The sequence below is a fragment of the Larimichthys crocea genome, chromosome XIII (assembly GCF_000972845.2).
Source record: "Larimichthys crocea isolate SSNF chromosome XIII, L_crocea_2.0, whole genome shotgun sequence".
NCBI classification, from domain to species: domain Eukaryota; kingdom Metazoa; phylum Chordata; class Actinopteri; family Sciaenidae; genus Larimichthys; species Larimichthys crocea.
The window spans coordinates 13311890-13329188 of record NC_040023.1 but is presented as its reverse complement, the minus strand read 5'-3'; the positions used below and the strand labels follow the sequence as shown (position 1 = coordinate 13329188).

At 43.2% G+C, this 17299-nt stretch overlaps 3 protein-coding genes across 7 annotated transcripts; 1 reads left to right on the top strand and 2 right to left on the bottom strand.

Annotated features, from left to right (window-relative positions):
- Positions 1 to 72: 72 nt before the first annotated feature.
- On the bottom strand, positions 73 to 7668 carry atg3 (autophagy related 3). Of its 4 annotated transcripts, none has more exons than XM_027286920.1 (12): positions 7443 to 7668; positions 7254 to 7295; positions 7110 to 7159; positions 6402 to 6472; positions 5202 to 5309; positions 4728 to 4783; positions 4014 to 4095; positions 3880 to 3914; positions 3654 to 3806; positions 3196 to 3323; positions 1951 to 2101; positions 73 to 1816 (listed from the first exon to the last, which is right to left on the bottom strand). In XM_027286920.1, the coding sequence occupies exons 1-12, from the start codon at positions 7512 to 7514 to the stop codon at positions 1685 to 1687; spliced, it is 1080 nt and encodes a 359-aa protein (XP_027142721.1). In that variant the 5' UTR covers positions 7515 to 7668; the 3' UTR covers positions 73 to 1684. The 4 variants fall into 4 exon arrangements, with proteins under 4 accessions (XP_027142721.1, XP_010750781.1, XP_027142722.1 ...); XM_010752479.3 differs by having other exon boundaries at positions 73 to 1774; positions 2033 to 2101; XM_027286921.1 differs by having other exon boundaries at positions 4728 to 4780.
- Positions 7669 to 7691: 23 nt separating this feature from the next.
- Positions 7692 to 12149, top strand: cars2 (cysteinyl-tRNA synthetase 2, mitochondrial). 2 transcript variants are annotated; one of them, XM_010752478.3, is made up of 15 exons: positions 7692 to 8009; positions 8093 to 8143; positions 8226 to 8343; positions 8415 to 8486; positions 8580 to 8685; positions 8771 to 8851; positions 9231 to 9360; positions 9874 to 10007; positions 10283 to 10350; positions 10442 to 10508; positions 10594 to 10732; positions 10986 to 11109; positions 11358 to 11453; positions 11576 to 11776; positions 11853 to 12149. In XM_010752478.3, exons 1-15 carry the CDS (start codon positions 7774 to 7776, stop codon positions 11922 to 11924), a joined length of 1695 nt encoding a protein of 564 aa, XP_010750780.2. In that variant the 5' UTR covers positions 7692 to 7773; the 3' UTR covers positions 11925 to 12149. The 2 variants fall into 2 exon arrangements, with proteins under 2 accessions (XP_010750780.2, XP_019115884.1); XM_019260339.2 differs by lacking the exon at positions 11853 to 12149 and having other exon boundaries at positions 11358 to 11448; positions 11576 to 11715.
- A 145-nt stretch (positions 12150 to 12294) lies between these two features.
- LOC104936448 (DDRGK domain-containing protein 1) lies at positions 12295 to 15954 on the bottom strand. The gene is made up of 8 exons (XM_010752477.3): positions 15907 to 15954; positions 15640 to 15784; positions 14254 to 14372; positions 14037 to 14138; positions 13812 to 13934; positions 13687 to 13725; positions 13469 to 13574; positions 12295 to 13233 (listed from the first exon to the last, which is right to left on the bottom strand). Exons 2-8 carry the CDS (start codon positions 15779 to 15781, stop codon positions 13073 to 13075), a joined length of 792 nt encoding a protein of 263 aa, XP_010750779.2. The 5' UTR covers positions 15782 to 15784; positions 15907 to 15954; the 3' UTR covers positions 12295 to 13072.
- Positions 15955 to 17299: the final 1345 nt, after the last annotated feature.

The window sequence follows — 17299 nt, the reverse complement described above, 5'->3', positions numbered from 1 at the left end:
TTCTGTAAGCTCTGATTTGACATCCACCCTCCCTCCACAGCCCAAACACAATACACAAAGCAGCACTGTGTGCAATATTTGGGAAACTCTTTATTGATAAATGTACATTACTTTAAAATGCTCATGTGTTACCACTGAGCGAGTTACATCAGGAGACTGGACCAACAGGCAATACAGAGAGAATATTTTATCCAACCGACGGACAACGAGGAAAGTGGAGTGAGGATTACTGAAGCAGATACTTTATTTGTTGTGTAAGTACTGTCAGAAACATGTTCCTGTAATGAGCCCAATATAGTTTGCAATTCTGATTCTTAAAAACAAAATAGCAGATATTCAGTAAGTACACCGAGAGGCTTCTGATGATAAAACTCTCCATTTGTTTAGCCAAAATGCTGCACAACAGAGGTCACAGCCAGCCTTCACAAAGCTCTTAGACACAACATCACGCTGGAGAAGCAAGACAGACTGAAAAACTAATCTCAAGGTTCTGACACAAGCTGTGGGGGAGAGAAAATCAGCCAAAGTTGAAACAAAATGCAAAAAAAAACAAAAAAACATTTAAGCCAACCACAAGAAGCTTTGGTGTGTGAAAAGGCCTGGCCATAAACACATTCAGAGAATGAAGTATTAAGAAAAACTGGCATAAAGATCTGATTTACAATGATTCAGCCATGACTCCTGGAAAGTGCATTAGAATGGAAGCTAGAAGAATCACTGCAGCGAGGCATGGACCGATCAACAAAAGAAGCTTCTATCATAGCTGCTGTCATGGTTAGGCTTCAGAAAGCGATGTTAGCGAGAAAACACACACTTCCCACCACATCTGCATGTATGAAACATGTTCTTTTAAATATTATTTGAAGTAGAAGAAATGGGTGCATGAGCAGTGGGCAGACATAGCTCTGACTGGCTGGTGAACATGGCGGAGCTTCTAGCAGCTAGAGAGCCAGATATCTTTGTCAAAAGCTAAAGCTGAAAGCAGCTAAATATTGGACTTGCATTCATCAAAACAATGAATGCTCTGTTCACTAACATGTTAGCCGACAGCCTTGCACGAACAGGGTTAATTCATTTTCTGAAAGATTTGTAGAATTTATATTGGAAGCAGTGAAGCAGTGTGGAATGGGGTGAGTTTAAGTGACAGCATGAACATCTTCTGAACAAGAACTTTGTGAGAGCTCACCACATTGTGGTCACAACATTAAACCTGTAGAGAAACATCAGAGGAACAGTCGGACTTTTTGCGATGAAGCCTAGCGCGCTGTCAGATAAAAAGATGGATATCGCTTTCATTACTGTGTCTGGTACAAGCTTAGCAATGGAAGCAGGAGAACCTACTAGCCAGCTTTGAACAGCAAGAAAAACCAGACAGTTGAGTGTGATGACAGTTGTGTGTGTGGTTTTCATGCCATAGCTGAGCTGGGAGCAGTTAGACACAATACATCCATCTCTGGAATGGACTGATATTCATCTTCTTCTCTGACTCTGGGTCAGCCTTTTTCCCCAAAATGTTAGACTGTTCCCTTACCAGACAGCTTTGTCAACATTCCCCAAGTCATACACACAGAAACACTCCACAAACCAGTTGTAATCAGACCAGATCAGAAAAGATATGATCTCAGCACACAGGCAGAACAGCTGATCTTTCCCACGTACAGATGTTGCATTAGCAGAGGCAGAGTTATGGAGCTACATGGTGAAGTGCCTTGTGTAGTCGTATTCTATTGTGGGAATGACAGCCTGGACAAACTTCAGGAAAATCAGAAGATACCTGAAAGTCCCAGTTAAGGACAACATGGAGGAGCACGCAGTACTGATCAGACACAAACAGGGTACATTAGAGGAAACAACAGAGCTCACACAACCTGAAGGAGTACACAGACTTTAGCAGAGAAATAATCATATATTATTATATACAATACTGTAGTTATATAGTACATTTCTCACCTTCACTAGACAGTCATCATAAAGAGGTAAACAGAAAGTAACGGGAGAGAGGGTCTGTCTGTCTGTCTCCAGGAAAGGATACATGTGCACTCCCAGCTCTCCTCCTCCCTCGGCCACAGTCTCAATGATCTTTTTCATCACTTCAGCATGTCTGAAAATAAAGGTGACATCAACGTGTTGTTGCTGGATGTTAATCATTGATTGTGGCATCTCAATTTCATAAAGATACAAATACAGATGAGTAGGGCTTTGTCTAAAGTTAATTAGTGTTTTATTTCTTGTCTTCTTAATGTGTATGAGACCAATATTTTCCTTGTTCAGAGGGAGTGCTGGCATACAGTAAATATTCAACTAGTGTAGTAATTCATATTATGACAAGAACCACTCAACTGAGTGAAAAAGAAACAACAGTCCATCATTACTTTAAGACATGAAGGTCAACAACTTTGAATGTGTCTTAAGTTCAGTCACAAAAACCATCAAACACTGTGATGAAACTGGCTCTGATGAAAGGAAGAGTTACCTCTGCTAACAACTGTTCAGAGGAGAACGTGGGAATCAGGCCTTCACAGTCAAATTACTGCAAAGAAACCACAACTGATGGAGACCAAGAAGAAGAAGAGAACATCAGACCAGTGGAAATCTGGACTGTGGTCTGAAAGTTGAGATTTCTGGTTCAGGCCACTGTTTCTTTGTGAGCCACAAAGGAGGTGAATAGACTGTATCTGCATGTGTGGTTCCCACCATGAAGCATGGAGGAGGAGGTGTGATGGTGTAGGGGTGTTTTGCTGGTGACACTGTTGGCAATTTAATCAAAATTCATGGCACACCAACATGGCTACCACAGCATTCTGCAGAGACATGTCATCCCAGCTGGTTTGAGCTTAGTGGGACCATCACTTGACAATGACCCCAAACACACCTCCAGTCTCTGTAAGAGCCATTTGACCCAGAACAAGAGTGAAGGAAGTCAAGGAGTGCTGCATTGGATGACCTGGATCAAACCACAAAACCCTGAGATTAGTGGTCGACCTGCTACCTCCCAAGTCACGGCCACCCATTACCATAAGAACTAACAGCAGCAGTTATTTTCTGCGTCACTCCAACAGAATTAGAAGAGCAATAGAATACTGCACTTCTGTAATAATACTGTAATAATATCAATATTGACGTAATACCTGCTTGGCATCATGTAAACACCACCTGCATGTGTGCATCTAAAGGAAGGTTCCATTTGTTTCTCACCTGCAGGGGTGGACAGAGCACATGGCCGGTGGAGGAAGGTGGGGGTGGTTCTCAATGGTGACCGTCTTCTTCACGTGGTCCTGGCTGATGTCCTCGTACATCTGCTCTACAGTCAGTGGTTGCCTGTCCTGGGAAACAGCACAACAGCTCAATGAGCTCATGGTTTGTTAGTGCCGTGTGAGTTATCTCCACTGAGTTCAGCAAAGAATAAAAAGAATATTCTCTCCACGTTATTGATTTCCCCGTCACTTGAATGCAATAAATAAATAAATAAATAAATAAATATGTAGGATATATATATATATATAGATAAGGATATATATATATATATATATATATAGAGAGAGAGAGAGAGAGAGAGTATAGATTCTCTTTATATATTTTCCTCTCCTGCAGAATAGATGCTTATATTATTTCAGACTTAGCTCTTGTGAATTCCCATCTGGGCAGGTACATACTTCATCATATCCAAACAGCCAGAGTCGAGGGGTCTGGTAGTATTTGTCATATGTGATGTACAGGTCATATGTTCTAGTCTGAAGAATGGCATCCTCGCTCCCAGGCTCTGCTTTGGCTTTACTTTCTACCATTTTACTGGTGTCCAGAGTCGCCTAGACAGAGGAGAAGAAGTGTAAGCTGGTGGATGGATATTAAATCATAAATAAATTATATGCCTCTACGTACCTCATCTGTTTCCAACAAGCCACTTTCTTCATACTCTGCAAAGACAGCATTAACACACCATGAGCTAAACCACAGACTGTTTGAAAGGAACTAAATGCAGAATTAATACTGGAAAAGGAGTAAGATATGAATACCTTCCATATCTGCTGCTTCTCCATCTTCATCATCTTCGCCATCATCACAACATGCTGCAGATGTGGCATTCATATTCTTATCCTAGAGGAAGTCAAACACTTCAGTATTGAGTTGAATAAAATGGCCACACTAGTTTTAAACAGTATTTCAAAAAGTCTCTTTATAAACTGAAGAGTGAAACAGAAGCCAACATGTCCAGCTGCTGCTGAAGGCCATGGAGTAAGGTAAGAGAGTGGACCCTGATCACAGTATGTGTTCCTGAACGTCCACACTAAAAACAGTGACTGTCAGTGCTTTATGATGTTCTTCAGATGGTCACGAGTGAGACTGACTACTGGCATCAGCTTTTATTTCATTTCAAGTCACACACACTTTCCCATTTTAGCCATTGCATCAGAAATCAGGAGACAGACAGCAAAGGACACTGATCTGTGAATGTCATTTTTTAATACCCTGAAAACAACAGAACCTAAATCAAATATATCTAAATAAAATAAAGATCAGTATTTGATTATCTACAATCAGTTTTTCAACCTGAGGTTGCACAGATGAACATTATTACAATGTTACTCGTTCATTAGCAGTAGCAGCACTCTGTGCAGGTTGTTGATAACACTAAACTACTCCTACATTAAACTATAATTTACATTTGGAATTCTTGGATTCCACATTGTTCAGAATCAACGTAAACCAATAAACATATATACATATACCTTATTATTGTCCAGTGAAATTTCCCGTACAGCATCTGTGACACCTAACAGACCTGCTGAAACACGTCAGGCAGTCAGAAACCATTCACTGTGTCATGATTTCAAATCATTTAAGGCATGATTAATAAGCAGGTGGTTTTAGAATCAGTCACCTCTACCTGAATTTAATTCAAAGAGTTGCTACAAGCACATTGTATGACAACACATAAAGAAAGTCCCACTGCATTAAACAGAGCAGTGCGTTTACAATATTCTGTGAATCATAGTGTGATGACTCCAGGTACTAATGGACATGTGGTCTTCTGTCAACAGTCTGCAGCAAATAGAAATGTTAATGTATCAGTTGTACATATTTCCAGCTGTCCCACCTGCGTATCAATCCAAACCACATGTTTCTGACATTGAATAACTGAACTAAATGCAGCCGCGCTCAGGACATGATCAATATATGGATGTTGAGAGATGGTTTCTGACCTGAGTTGTGGTAAGTGTCCACCCAGCCCCCATCTCCATCATCCTCCTCTATGATGGCTTCCAGCTCATCTGAATACTCCATCTGTTTACAGCGCTTGTAACAGGGAACTGCAAATACAGAGAGAGCACACAGAGAGGTGAGGTCAACCAAAAAACAACCAAAGGAAGTGAAAACAAATCTAACAGGTGACCTAAGTTAACCAGTAATGAGGGTTAGATATGGACATGAAGTCAACAGAGCTACATCATCAGCAAAAAGCAGAGATGTGTTCCCAAACAGTGGGTCACAGCCTCCTTTCCAGCACCTTAGAATATCTCTGCCAGAGATATGGACTTCCCGAGTCTTCGAACTCTTCCTCCTCCACAGAGGACGTAACGGTCGGGTTCAGGTGTTTCCTAAAGTCCAGGTCAGCAGTTCTGCAGCCCCAGCCTGAGCCAAACCCTATACTTTCCCTTTCTGAGTCAATGGATTGCAGTCATTTGCACTTACATTCAGCAAAGGAGCCTCAAAAATTATGTATGATATGAAGTTTTTTCCCCTCTCAAAATTCTTTACAGTTCTTTTTTATCCAGGCCGTCTTTCCAAGATGTTTCTCTTTAACTTAGAGAGAGTTTGTAACACTTCATCAAATTCAATATAATTTTATTTATATACCTCCAAATCATAACAAAAGTTATGTCATGACTTTCCATACAGAGATGGTACTCTTTATAATATTATTTACAGAGGCCCAATAGTTCCACCATGAGCAGGCACTTGCTGGCGGTGGCGAATGAATCAAAATCCATGATATTTTTTTGTTGCTTCATCAGGATTTCTTTAATTCATGAGGAAGCGGAATGTCGAAGTAATCCTCAAGTCCAATTGAGATGTTTGCTGTGGTGGTGTGTGTTTATTAAAAAGCACACTGTCACAGAACGTACCCGACAGGAGGCAGGAAGATGAGCTGGTAGATGTTTCTAGACGTCTGCACTGTCCCCAATGTGTACTGCATTGATGAAGGAACCAACCCAGTAGACTTGACTTGATTCAGAAAGTTTACACTATGTTAAATGTGTATTTTCTTCATCAGGAACAAATCTAAAACCATGTTGTTGGTGTGAGTTGCTTGGTGGAGCGGAAGTTAAAATTCATTTAAGAACAATGTGACAAGTGAAACTGAAGTGAACAGTAGTCCTCATTTTAAATCCTTTTCTTACCATTGCGTGTCAGGAGAAACTGTTTGTCCTGCGGCAAATATGGCTTCACCTTGACCTCCTCCCCGGAGGCCCTGAAGGTAGAACATATTATTTTATATCAGGTCATGTATGTTCTGCTCATTATACTGTTACTACAGTATTAATTAACATCACTTTCAGGTTTAGTTAACTGCGTGTCTGCTTTCAAATCTCTTTTTAAAGGAGGAACACAAGCTCAGTGACTGAAGTGTTATCCCACTTAGGTGCCAGGAGGGGGGGGGGCAAAAGAAAGAACGAGTGGCAGTTTTAGGGACCTTTACTATATTTGTTTGACATGATGGATTACAAATGATTCACAGTAAGTACAAAGGCCTCTCTCATTTCTTTGGTGTTGTGATGCAGCTCAGGTTCTTTAAGCGGAACATTGCACGACAACAAGAAGAGCAGAGACACAAAAGTGAGTGTGGAAAATCACAAAGGGTCAAACACTGCTGTGAAGACTTCTCACAAGTCACACACACACACGTCACGCCACAGCTGATGGAGGAAGCAATAACCACAGTACTATCATTATTACTACCACTGGTAGTGTTATGCCTAGTCAGGCACGGTATTGGTTGAAGATGCAGTCACATCTCCCTTACTAAAAACTCGACATCCACTACTTATTTGACAGGATAATTATTCCCATGACCTCAAGAGCAGTTCACAGACGTGTGACTCACTCACCATTTCCATGTGGGACAGTGGTGAACCAGATGATCTCCAGCTGCCACAAACTGGAACACACACACACACACAGAGGGAGAGTATGAGATACAGCCTGTATGGAATATGATAGGAAATCATCACATTTAACAAGAATGTCCTCACCTCCTCTGGTGTGATCACTCCAGTTTCTTTGAATTTGGATTCCTGTAACCAACAATAGAACACAGCTGTAAATATCAGCACAGCTGTACAGATGTTTCATCGGATCGAGAGCTGCAGGACTCATGTGTTCATGTGATCTCACAGCAGACACTACCTCTCAACAAGCTCGCTGCTGTAATGGAAGTTTACCTTCAGCACCGGGGTGAGGAACTCCGCCACGCCGAGCGCCGTGCCCTTCACCGTGTTGATCACGTTCTGCATCGCGTACACACGTTCCCTCCTCCGGGGTGAAACTCTGACAGACTCTGTGCTCGACCCTCGTCCTTTCCAAAATCACGATTCTTTATTTTGACATGGCTCCTCAGGCAGAGCAGCATCGAGAGCGAGTCACATGATATGTCCGAACACTTCCGGGATCAATCGGAGTCTCGCGAGAGGCGCGCGGGGGTGACACGAGCGCGCGTGTGAGCAGTTGGGGAAATCACATCAACGTGCTTATTATTATTATAATTATTATTACATGCGCAGTGTGCACGCTGCTCCACCTTTGGTTGGTGTCGCCGTCAGCATGTGGAGGCGCTCACTGAGCTCGATCCTCAGCTCGGCTCAGCCAGTCAGACTGAACGGATCCTGCAGCAGTGTTTCGGGGAAGAAGTGGACCCGACCCGGCGGCTTTGACACGGCTGTGCAGACCTTTAACAGCCTGAGCAGACAGAAGGAGCCGCTCATCCTGGCCAGAGAGGGAGTAGCTACCTGGTAAAGGTCACTGATGATGAACACACACCGTTCACGTTCACGCATGCGCACTAACACAGGACTGTTGATGTGTTGTGTCTCAGGTACAGCTGTGGACCCACCGTGTACGACCACGCCCACCTGGGTCATGCATGGTATTCATCAACTTGTACTTTATATAAGCCAAAGAGCGTCAAATGCGTCTGAACTCAACTGCTTCACGTCTTTACGTCACAGCTCTTACGTCAGGTTTGACATCCTGCAGAGGATTTTGTCCAGGCTGTTTGGAATCACCGTGATCCACGCCATGGTCATCACCGACATCGATGACAAGATCATCAGAAGGAGCTGGGAGGTGAGCTCGAACCTGATCACAGCTCTTCACACTGTTTCCATTCACTTCATTCAAATCATGTGTCTTTGCAGGAAAATGTCTCCCCCAGCGTCATATCCAGCATGTACGAGGAGGAGTTCAAGAGGGACATGTTGTCATTAAAGGTGTGTGATCAGGTCACTGCTTCTATCTGTTTGCAGTGAAGTCTGAGGTGAAACACTTCGTCTGTAAACACGTGTCGTGTCGTTGTTTTTGAGGTGATTCCTCCTGCGGCGTATCTCCGAGTCACTGAGAACGTGCATCACATCGTGGCGTTTATCGAGAGGATCATTCAGAATGGACACGCTTATGCCACAAAAGAAGGTGAATACATTTAGGAACTCCGATCTGTTCTTTCTCTTCATATGAAATGTGTGTGTCGACATTTGATAAATGCCTTTGGTTGCAGGTGATGTGTATTTTGACATTCGGTCCATTGGTGATCGTTATGGCAAGTTTGTGGGTGCTGTGGACTCTCAGGGAGAACCTGGTAAGTGTTGTCATTCTGTTATATTAAAGAACAGTGTATCATTGAAGAAGATGATTTGGATGCTGAAAAGACATTTGATGGATGGATACATCCATTTGATGGATCCTGATACAGTCAGTCAGTCTCACAATGTGGAAACTTCTCCTGACTACCAAAGTTGTGTAATGTTTTAATAGTTTTATCATCCGCTCTGAAATTATAAATTACTGATGACAGGATGTATCCTCTGCAAATTCTCTCGAGTTCTGCTCAAGTTTGTCCTGAGATGAGGCTTTTTGACACCCACACACATTGCGATTACTGGCACCGCTTGTGATTATTGGCAGAGGACTGTATCTGTTACCGTTAGTAACTGACAACAATCTGTGCGGTCCAACAGGCAACACAAACAAACGAGACTCGAGGGATTTTGCTCTTTGGAAGCCGTCCAAACCTCAGGAGCCAGCCTGGAAATCTCCGTGGGGCAGAGGAAGACCTGGCTGGCACATTGAATGCTCCACCATCGCTAGGTTTGATTTACAGCAGCGTGTGTGCTCCATTTAGTCTTCTGCTTTATGTTAGTCTACAGATGGACCTTTCTGATGATACTGGGTCAGCATAGCCAGGTTCTCAGTGCATGAAGAAAAGACTTGAAGATGAATTCTTGATGAAGATTGATGTGACTTTGCATGAATAACTTACTGTAAACTACTATTTGTTTTTATAAATGATTCAAATGACTTTATTTAAACAAACATATGAACGCCCAGTCTATGCAGTGTCTAGGCAGAGACACTCATACTGCAAACAAACTCAGCAGATCTTGTTAAAACTAATGCAATCTACTCCAGCAGCTCCAGCTGCAGTAAATCCTTGCATTCATTTAAGAGTGTTTATCAGAATATTCAATGTACTGACTCAATGAAAGTCAGAACCAGATGTGCTCTCTCTGAACTCTACAGACGTGTCAGTTATAATAGACAATTCATAGATTGGTAATGATGATATTGCGTGTACTGTTGTTCTCTCTGTGATGGTTTCAGCTCAGTGTTCGGCAGTCAGCTGGATATCCACTCTGGAGGTATTGACCTGGCCTTTCCTCACCATGAGAATGAGATCGCTCAGAGTGAAGCCTATCACCAGTGTGGACAGTGGGCAAACTACTTCCTCCACTCAGGTAAGTCCAGCTTTAAATACGAATTATATGGATTCTGTCTTGTGGTCGCAGGCTCATCCAAACATTTCCATACATTTACACAGTCGTGGAATCCTGGTTATATATATATATATATTATTTACAGTATATGAACAAAGGTCCCTCTGTTTTCATCTGACCACCTCTGTGAGAACTCTGCATCAGTCAGGTCACACGTCTTCCTCTGTAAAGATTACCACGCTCAGTGTTTGTGTGTTTATGAATGTGCGCGTCTGATCGGCTGCTATTGTTGTCAGGGCACTTACACCTGAAAGGCAGCTCAGAGAAGATGTCTAAATCTTTAAAGAACTACATCACCATCAAGGTAAAGCCATCATGAATTCTTCATCATGTGTTCCTGTATGTTTCACGTTGTGCACTAAAGTAAATCACTCAGTCTTCTTGTCTTTCATCAGGACTTCCTGCAGTCTTACTCTGCCAACGAGTTCCGGATGTTTTGTCTTTTGACTAAATACAGATCAGGTGAGAAAATGTTTCTGTTTTTACAAACGTGCTGCATGTTTGCATCAGACTGGAGACTTCTACACTCTGCACTTTTGTTCCACAGCTATAGACTACAGTGACAGCAGCATGTTGGAGGCTCGCACCTCTCTGGGAACCATCTCTGCCTTCATCCATGACGCTCAGGCCTACATGAGGGGTCAGCTGCAGTGTTCACCTGTACAGGAAGCTCTTCTCTGGGAGAGGTAATACCACAGTTTGATCATATTGCTTTCATTGTGTGCCACACTGCACAGTTCTCAACTGTCCAAGTGGTGAAGTAAGTTTCATTTTGGTGTAGAAGCTTAGTGTGTGGATAACTGCTGAGAAGTGCGAGCAGATTTGGTGTGAAGTGGGAACTTTGTGATGACAGGAAAGCAGCTGATGTCACAGGATGAGACTGATTTCAAAATGCATCCTTTAGACAGAGACAGAGAATGAGGATTTGTGTCTCTTCAGGTTGGCTGAGACTAAATCCGGCGTGGTGAAAGCACTGGCAGATGACTTTGATACCCCACGAGCCATCAGTGCTGTGATGAATCTGGTTTATCATGGAAACTGTCAACTTCATCCTGTTGTTAAGGTAACTCGATGTGTCTGCACATCTGACTCTCCTGAGATGACACAAACAGGCTGAAGGTTATGCTGCTGCTAATTCAAAAATAAAACTCTAATCTTTTTGATTGTTATGAAGATTATGTGGTGATTGTAATCAAAACTTTGGACAGATGAGGCAGGAAATCATTTATTTCGCAACAGACATGCTTACAGATGTCACATGATCAGTTCTAAGTACTGTCAATGACTGTGTGTGTGTTATATTCTGTTCAGTGTGACGGAGCTGCTCGGAGTCCTGCAGTGTTTGCAGCAATGGTCAGCTACATCCGAGATGTCTTGGATGTGTTTGGGATCAATATGCACAGTAAGGTCAGAATTGAGGAAGAACTTCCAGATTTTTGAGATTTTCCGTCCGTGGCTCCAAGGATAAGAAATGTCAGGCTTTGATACACACAGCTGTCTCTCACACACTGTCCTGCCGTCATGTGCAGGAGGCTGATGAGGTGAGCAGTCGTGGAAGTCTGGAAGGCGTTGTGGAGCAGCTGACCCGTTTCAGGAGTGAAGTTCGAGCATTCGCACTGACCCGTCAGGATGGTCCAACTAAACGAGCACTTTACCCAGAGAGAATGCCTCTCCTCAAAGCCTGTGATGCCCTCAGGAATGACCTGGCACCCTTGGGTGTGCTGATAAAGGTATGCTGGCTCACACTGAAATGAAAACTGCTGTTTAACACAGAAAAAGTGATATGAAATATATTCATATGTTCAGGATCGAGGATCCACATCGACATGGGAGATAACCCAGAGAGTCCAGGATAAAGACCAGGAGGCATCCAGCTGAGATCCACTTTAGCCTCTGAGACTCTTTGTTTCTTTGTGGACTCAACTTCATCAACTGAAAGACTTTAAGAGACCAAACCATGCTGACCAACACAACAAGAGAATAACTTACATCAGATGTCTGCTGCACCTGTCATCAGTGTATGAACTCTTTGTTTCAAAAACCAGAAGCTAGATTATATAATAAAATATCTAAAATTATATAATAAAATCTGTCTATTTATGATGTTTGATACATTTTATCTTCGTCTGATGTTGTTCTTGCTGACTCAGCATTAATACTAGCCCCACATCAGGTCCTGTGCTGATCCTGCAGTGTCATACAAAGAAGTATCTGGATTTTATGTCAGTAACGGTCAAGAACACAGAGCCTGTGTACTGATTTATTTATTAACAACATGACTGTGATTGGATCTTATCGTATGTTTCTGCTTCAAATGAAACCAGTAACATGACTCATTGGCTTTTTTTGTTCTTAACTGTCAGATTTAACACACACTCCAGTGAATGCAGGAGACAGGAGAGGAGTTAATCTGCAGCACAGCATCCAGAGAAAACTCACAGCACTCTGTAAATTCTGCAGTGCACTGCTGACTGAGACGGTCTGATGAATATGAGCAAAATATTAGCTACATATTATCTTGTCTTGGTCCTGTTCTTAACTTGGTGTCATGCATTCAAACCTAAACTCATGTAGTGCCTGCCTTCATATACTGTAGTTGATGAAAGCCAGTCAACTTAACTGTGTTAACACTCAACTCTTCATCAGAATGAAGTTTTGTTGTGCTTAAAACATAGAAACACATTAAGAGGCAACAGATCTGTACTGTGCACACACTGCAGCAACTCATGGATGTATAAAGTTCTGTTTCATGACTACATTTTATCTTCTGAATGGACTGATCACTAGAGACGTCACCAAAAAAGCAAAACAGACCAAAGTCACTGTTTGTCATGTTGCTGGGCCTGTTGGTTTAACGTCATAAACAGTAGTCACTGTAATAGTAGCCTTGTGCTTACTGGTGAATAAAGACTACTGAGCCATCATGTCAATATTAAATACAGCAGAAAATAACATCATCATAACAGTCCGGCATGTGCTCTCCACCATGAAAAGTCTCCAGGTGTCCTGCAGCAGAACGGCGTCCGTCAGGCGGCGCTGCGGCTCTCAGGCATCAGGTTGATCAGAGAGTTACTGGCCTGAGCCAGTTCTGTGATGGACACTCTGCCTCTGTGTCTGATGAACTGAGCCACAGAGTCCAGTTCCTCTGGAGTGATGGAGATAAACTTCCCTCTGTCATCAATCACTCCTGCAGAAAACACACAGCATGTTCGATCACAAAGGATACAGCAATAAAGTGTGATGAAGACTATCTGAATATGAAAAACTCCTGACTGTCAGAAACTAGCAGTAACACTTGCTCACACTAGGTGGTGTAAGATAGGAGCCAACATTTCTGCATTCCACCAATTCAAAGAATGACACCTCATGTGTGGATGTTTACCGTGAGCAGCCTCATCCATACCAGCCCTGATCACACTAACCTGTGAGCGAGCCTTCAGCTAACAGGCTCTGCAGTCTGTCAATAGCATCCTGTGTCCTCATGCCAAAATGAGAAGCCAAGTCCTCGAGGAGAACCACCTTGGAGCTCTGCAGGACAGAGGAGACGCAGTTTCACACACTCTATTCAGATACTTCAGTACAGGCTGTGTGTGTGTGTGTGTGTGTGTGTGTGGAGTGTGTGGAGTGTGTCCATTCTCACCTCGATGTACTGGATGAATTCTTGCAACAGGTTCCGTGACTGAGCATAAAGGCACACACACACACTTATTAGAGAGCATGCATTACAGTCAAAAAGGCAGATGTGAACATGATATGATGTGTGACCTGGTCCTCAGTGAGCTGCTCCTCCTCTCCCTGATCCTCCACGACGAAGGACGCTTTGAGTCTCAAGTACTCCTCCTCCTCCCGTCTCTCCTGCTCCTCTTTAGCTCGCCGCTCATCCTCCTCCTGACAAACACAGCGCAGGGCATCAGCATCTCGTCATACAAACGCGCAGGGAGGAAACAGCTGTAAGAGGTGTGTGTGTGTGTGTGAGAAAGAGAGAGAGACCTGTTTCTGTTCCAGCAGCCGTTCTCTCTCGTCCTCCTGACGTCTCTCCTGCTCTCGGAGCTCCTGCATCCTCTTCCTCTCCTCCCTCTCCTCCACCTCCACCTGTTTCAAAAAGGGTTTTCATTATATATCCACACTTAACTGGAACTTTCGGCAGGTGGAAGCATTTCTGCTGTAGACTGCGTTGAAGGAGAACAAAGTGTGTTTTGACACTCACCTCTCTCTGGGCTTTCTTGGCCTGTTTCTCCTCCAGCTTCTTCTGCTTCTTGGCTCCAACTTTAGCTGTCGCCTGGAAGTTCTGCTGCTCCACGTCTTCTTCCTCCCCGCGCTCTTCCTCTGAAATCCACAGCAAACTTGTTCCATGTTCTCATGCATCACATACATTATTAGGGCCCGAACACGCGGTGCGAGGCCCTATTGAATTTTGAATGTTTATTTTTTTTTTCGTTTTTATTTTTCCGCCTTTTTTTTCCTTCTTCCGCCACAAAGTAAATCACATTTTCGACGGCCCATATCCCCTCGAAAACTCACAAAAATTTGCCTATCCCCCCATGTCAGGCATAAAATTTCGCATTTTGGGGGTCTCACACATGGACATATGCATATGCCTCGACAGCGCCACCTAGGTGTGCGTTTTTGGAGGTGCCCCTCGCCACGGTTTCATCCACGTGTACGAAACTTGGTGGGAGTATGCAACATGCCCAGACGCACAAAAAAGTCTCTCGGTGCCCCGGGCTACAGTGAACCGTACGGCGTCCAATTTTTGTCAAATTTGGAGTTTTCGGGTTTTGGGGTCATTTCCAGGAGTCGCATTTGAACGTCCTCCTAGGGATTTTATCCGATGTGCTTGAAACTTGGTGTGTGTGTTCTCAAGGCCTCAACAATGAAAAGTTATCAAAATCACAACTTTTTATCAGAGGGTGTGGCCGTGACGGCGCGTCAAAGTCGACGCTGCCAATTTTTTCGAAAAAAAAAAAGAGACTCCAATTGACTTTTGGGCTGATTTTCGGGCAAAAGTGTGCAGCTATCATATACTTTCTCAGAGCTGTCTGAAACTTCTTGTGCTTGTTAAGACCAATATTATGCACAATTCGGCTGCATAATTAATGAGGGGGCGGGGCAAAAGCGCTCTATAGCGCCCCCTTGAATTTTTCTTTGGAACAGCCCCGCCACAGTTTTGGACACAGAGTCACGAAACTCAGCCAAATTGTAGAACATGACAAGACCTACAAAAAAGTCTCTTGGAGCAATGGGCTACAATGAACAGGAAAATCGCCATTTTTGCTGTTTTGGGCTGGTTGACAAGGGGTCATGTTTGAACGAACTCCTAGGGATTTTATTCAATTCACTTCAAACTTGGTAGGTGTGTTCATATAGACTTCCTGAATAAAAGTTATCTAAATTATTCATTTTGGGGAAACGGTGTGGGCGTGGCGATCGATGCACATTTCCACATGCGCACATTTCGACGTGCGCACATCTGCGAGGGCCCGACCATCGCTGCTTGCTTGAGCTTTAATATTCATCTTAAATTGTTTGTTATTTTACTCTAAACTTGAAACGTGTAAGACAGTGTGTGCGGAGTACTTGTTTCAGTGTTTACCAGGTTCCACAGCTTCTCTGTGGTCGCCTGTTGGCCATCGCCGCCGCCATCCTCCTCCTGCGGGGCATACCGGCTCCTCGCTTCTCTGCTGCCCGCTGAGGGGGCCCCGCAGCCCGGACAACATCTCTCTGCTGCTCCGCATCAGCTGAGCACGGAGAGGACACACACAACACGTATACTGTATATACGTATACTGCACACACACATGACAGCAGCGCTGCATACACGTTACATACTGACGTTAATGTGTGACGTCAGCTCTCGTACCTTCCTGAGTCTTGCCCCGTAACTTCACGCGAACACGATGAGCACGAGAGCACGGCAGCAGCCGCCACATACAGCGCTATGTCCATGGCTGCGCTGAAAACACGTATGAACACTGCACACACGAAATTTAATACCGTCTACGTCAGTGCTGAGCTGTGGACTACTGACGGAAGCCAGCCTTCTTCTTCTCTGGTGTTTAAAGCAACGTTAGAGTGCACACTGCCGCCTCTGTATCAGAGTGTACACACTGCCGGCGTTCATCATCATGGGCTTAAGATCTAGACTATATACATAGATATACATAGACGCCGCATTGAGCGGGTCGTCGTTGGTCGCGATACGTCAATTCATATTGGATGTGTAAACTAATACAGGAAATGGACTCATAAAGCACCTTTCTACAAGTTCTTTAAGTTAATGTCTCTTATACATGTGTGTTATGTATGTGTGTATACTATTGTATGTATATATGGTGCCTGTTTGTTTCCCCATTATTAGTGTGTGTGTGAATGGGTGTATAAGAGGCATTAACTTAAAGAACTTTGTAGAAAGGCGCTTTATGAAGTCTCGTCCATTTCCTGTTATAAGTTTACGGGAAGATCTGCCACATCCACTATGGCGGTGACGTCGACGTACGATTCAGCGCTCAATGCGGCGTCTATGTATATATGTCTATGCTTAAGATGATGATGGTGGAATTTTCATGTTTGAAATATTAAAATACTACTAACAATGGAAAAACACAGTAAATCCTACAACTACTGTCCGTCAACATCCTCCTCTTTTAAGAAAATTATTATTATTGATAATAATAATAATATCTAATAATAATCGTCTTAAAATAATTTGCCCCTGGGTATTTCTAATTCTAATTCTGATTTTCTTCATCTCACCTCACTCCGTTTATCAGCGCTCAGCAGCCGCTTTACCGGCGCATTAGCGCCACCTGCTGGTACATTAGATGGACAGACAGGTAGAATGAAAGAAAAAGATGAAAAGAAAGATCATTTTTCTTACAATTTCTATGATTTCCTCACAAGATTTTTTTATTTAACTTTAAAAAAAAATCATATTCTTAATGCAAGAGTGACCTGAGAATCTAAAGGCAAGAAATGATATGCAAATTATACAGTATAAGTGTAAGCAGCTTTTTCTTGTTAAAATGTATTCATGAAAACGTGTTTAAATGAGCAGATATAATGACGTCTTTGCAGGTTTAAGGTCTAATTCATCAAGCAAAGCAGTTTGTCCTGCTTCCAGGTAACATGCAGGGCAGTTTGACACTCGGGGTGGCAGACAAGTTGCCTGCAGGCATCGCCTCAGCTGCTCACAGACTAATGTGTAGTATAACTGTGTGACAATGAAGGAACATCCTTTCTCTCTCACACACACA

Excerpts from the sequence above, each read along its gene's own strand:
- atg3 (XM_027286920.1), bottom strand. The coding sequence starts at position 7,514 with ATGCAGAACGTGATCAACACGGTGAAGGGCACGGCGCTCGGCGTGGCG. Across the intron at positions 7,296-7,442 it reads TCCTCACCCCGGTGCTGAAG|GAATCCAAATTCAAAGAAAC; the intron begins GTAAACTTCCAT and ends TGTTGGTTACAG. Across the intron at positions 6,473-7,109 it reads CACTGTCCCACATGGAAATG|GGCCTCCGGGGAGGAGGTCA; the intron begins GTGAGTGAGTCA and ends TTCTACCTTCAG.
- cars2 (XM_010752478.3), top strand. The coding sequence starts at position 7,774 with ATGCGCAGTGTGCACGCTGCTCCACCTTTGGTTGGTGTCGCCGTCAGC. Across the intron at positions 8,010-8,092 it reads AGAGAGGGAGTAGCTACCTG|GTACAGCTGTGGACCCACCG; the intron begins GTAAAGGTCACT and ends GTTGTGTCTCAG. Across the intron at positions 11,777-11,852 it reads CCTTGGGTGTGCTGATAAAG|GATCGAGGATCCACATCGAC; the intron begins GTATGCTGGCTC and ends TCATATGTTCAG.
- LOC104936448 (XM_010752477.3), bottom strand. The coding sequence starts at position 15,781 with ATGCGGAGCAGCAGAGAGATGTTGTCCGGGCTGCGGGGCCCCCTCAGC. Across the intron at positions 13,935-14,036 it reads GGCTGCTGGAACAGAAACAG|GAGGAGGATGAGCGGCGAGC; the intron begins GTCTCTCTCTCT and ends TGTGTTTGTCAG. Across the intron at positions 13,234-13,468 it reads AGCTGAAGGCTCGCTCACAG|GAGTGATTGATGACAGAGGG; the intron begins GTTAGTGTGATC and ends TGTTTTCTGCAG.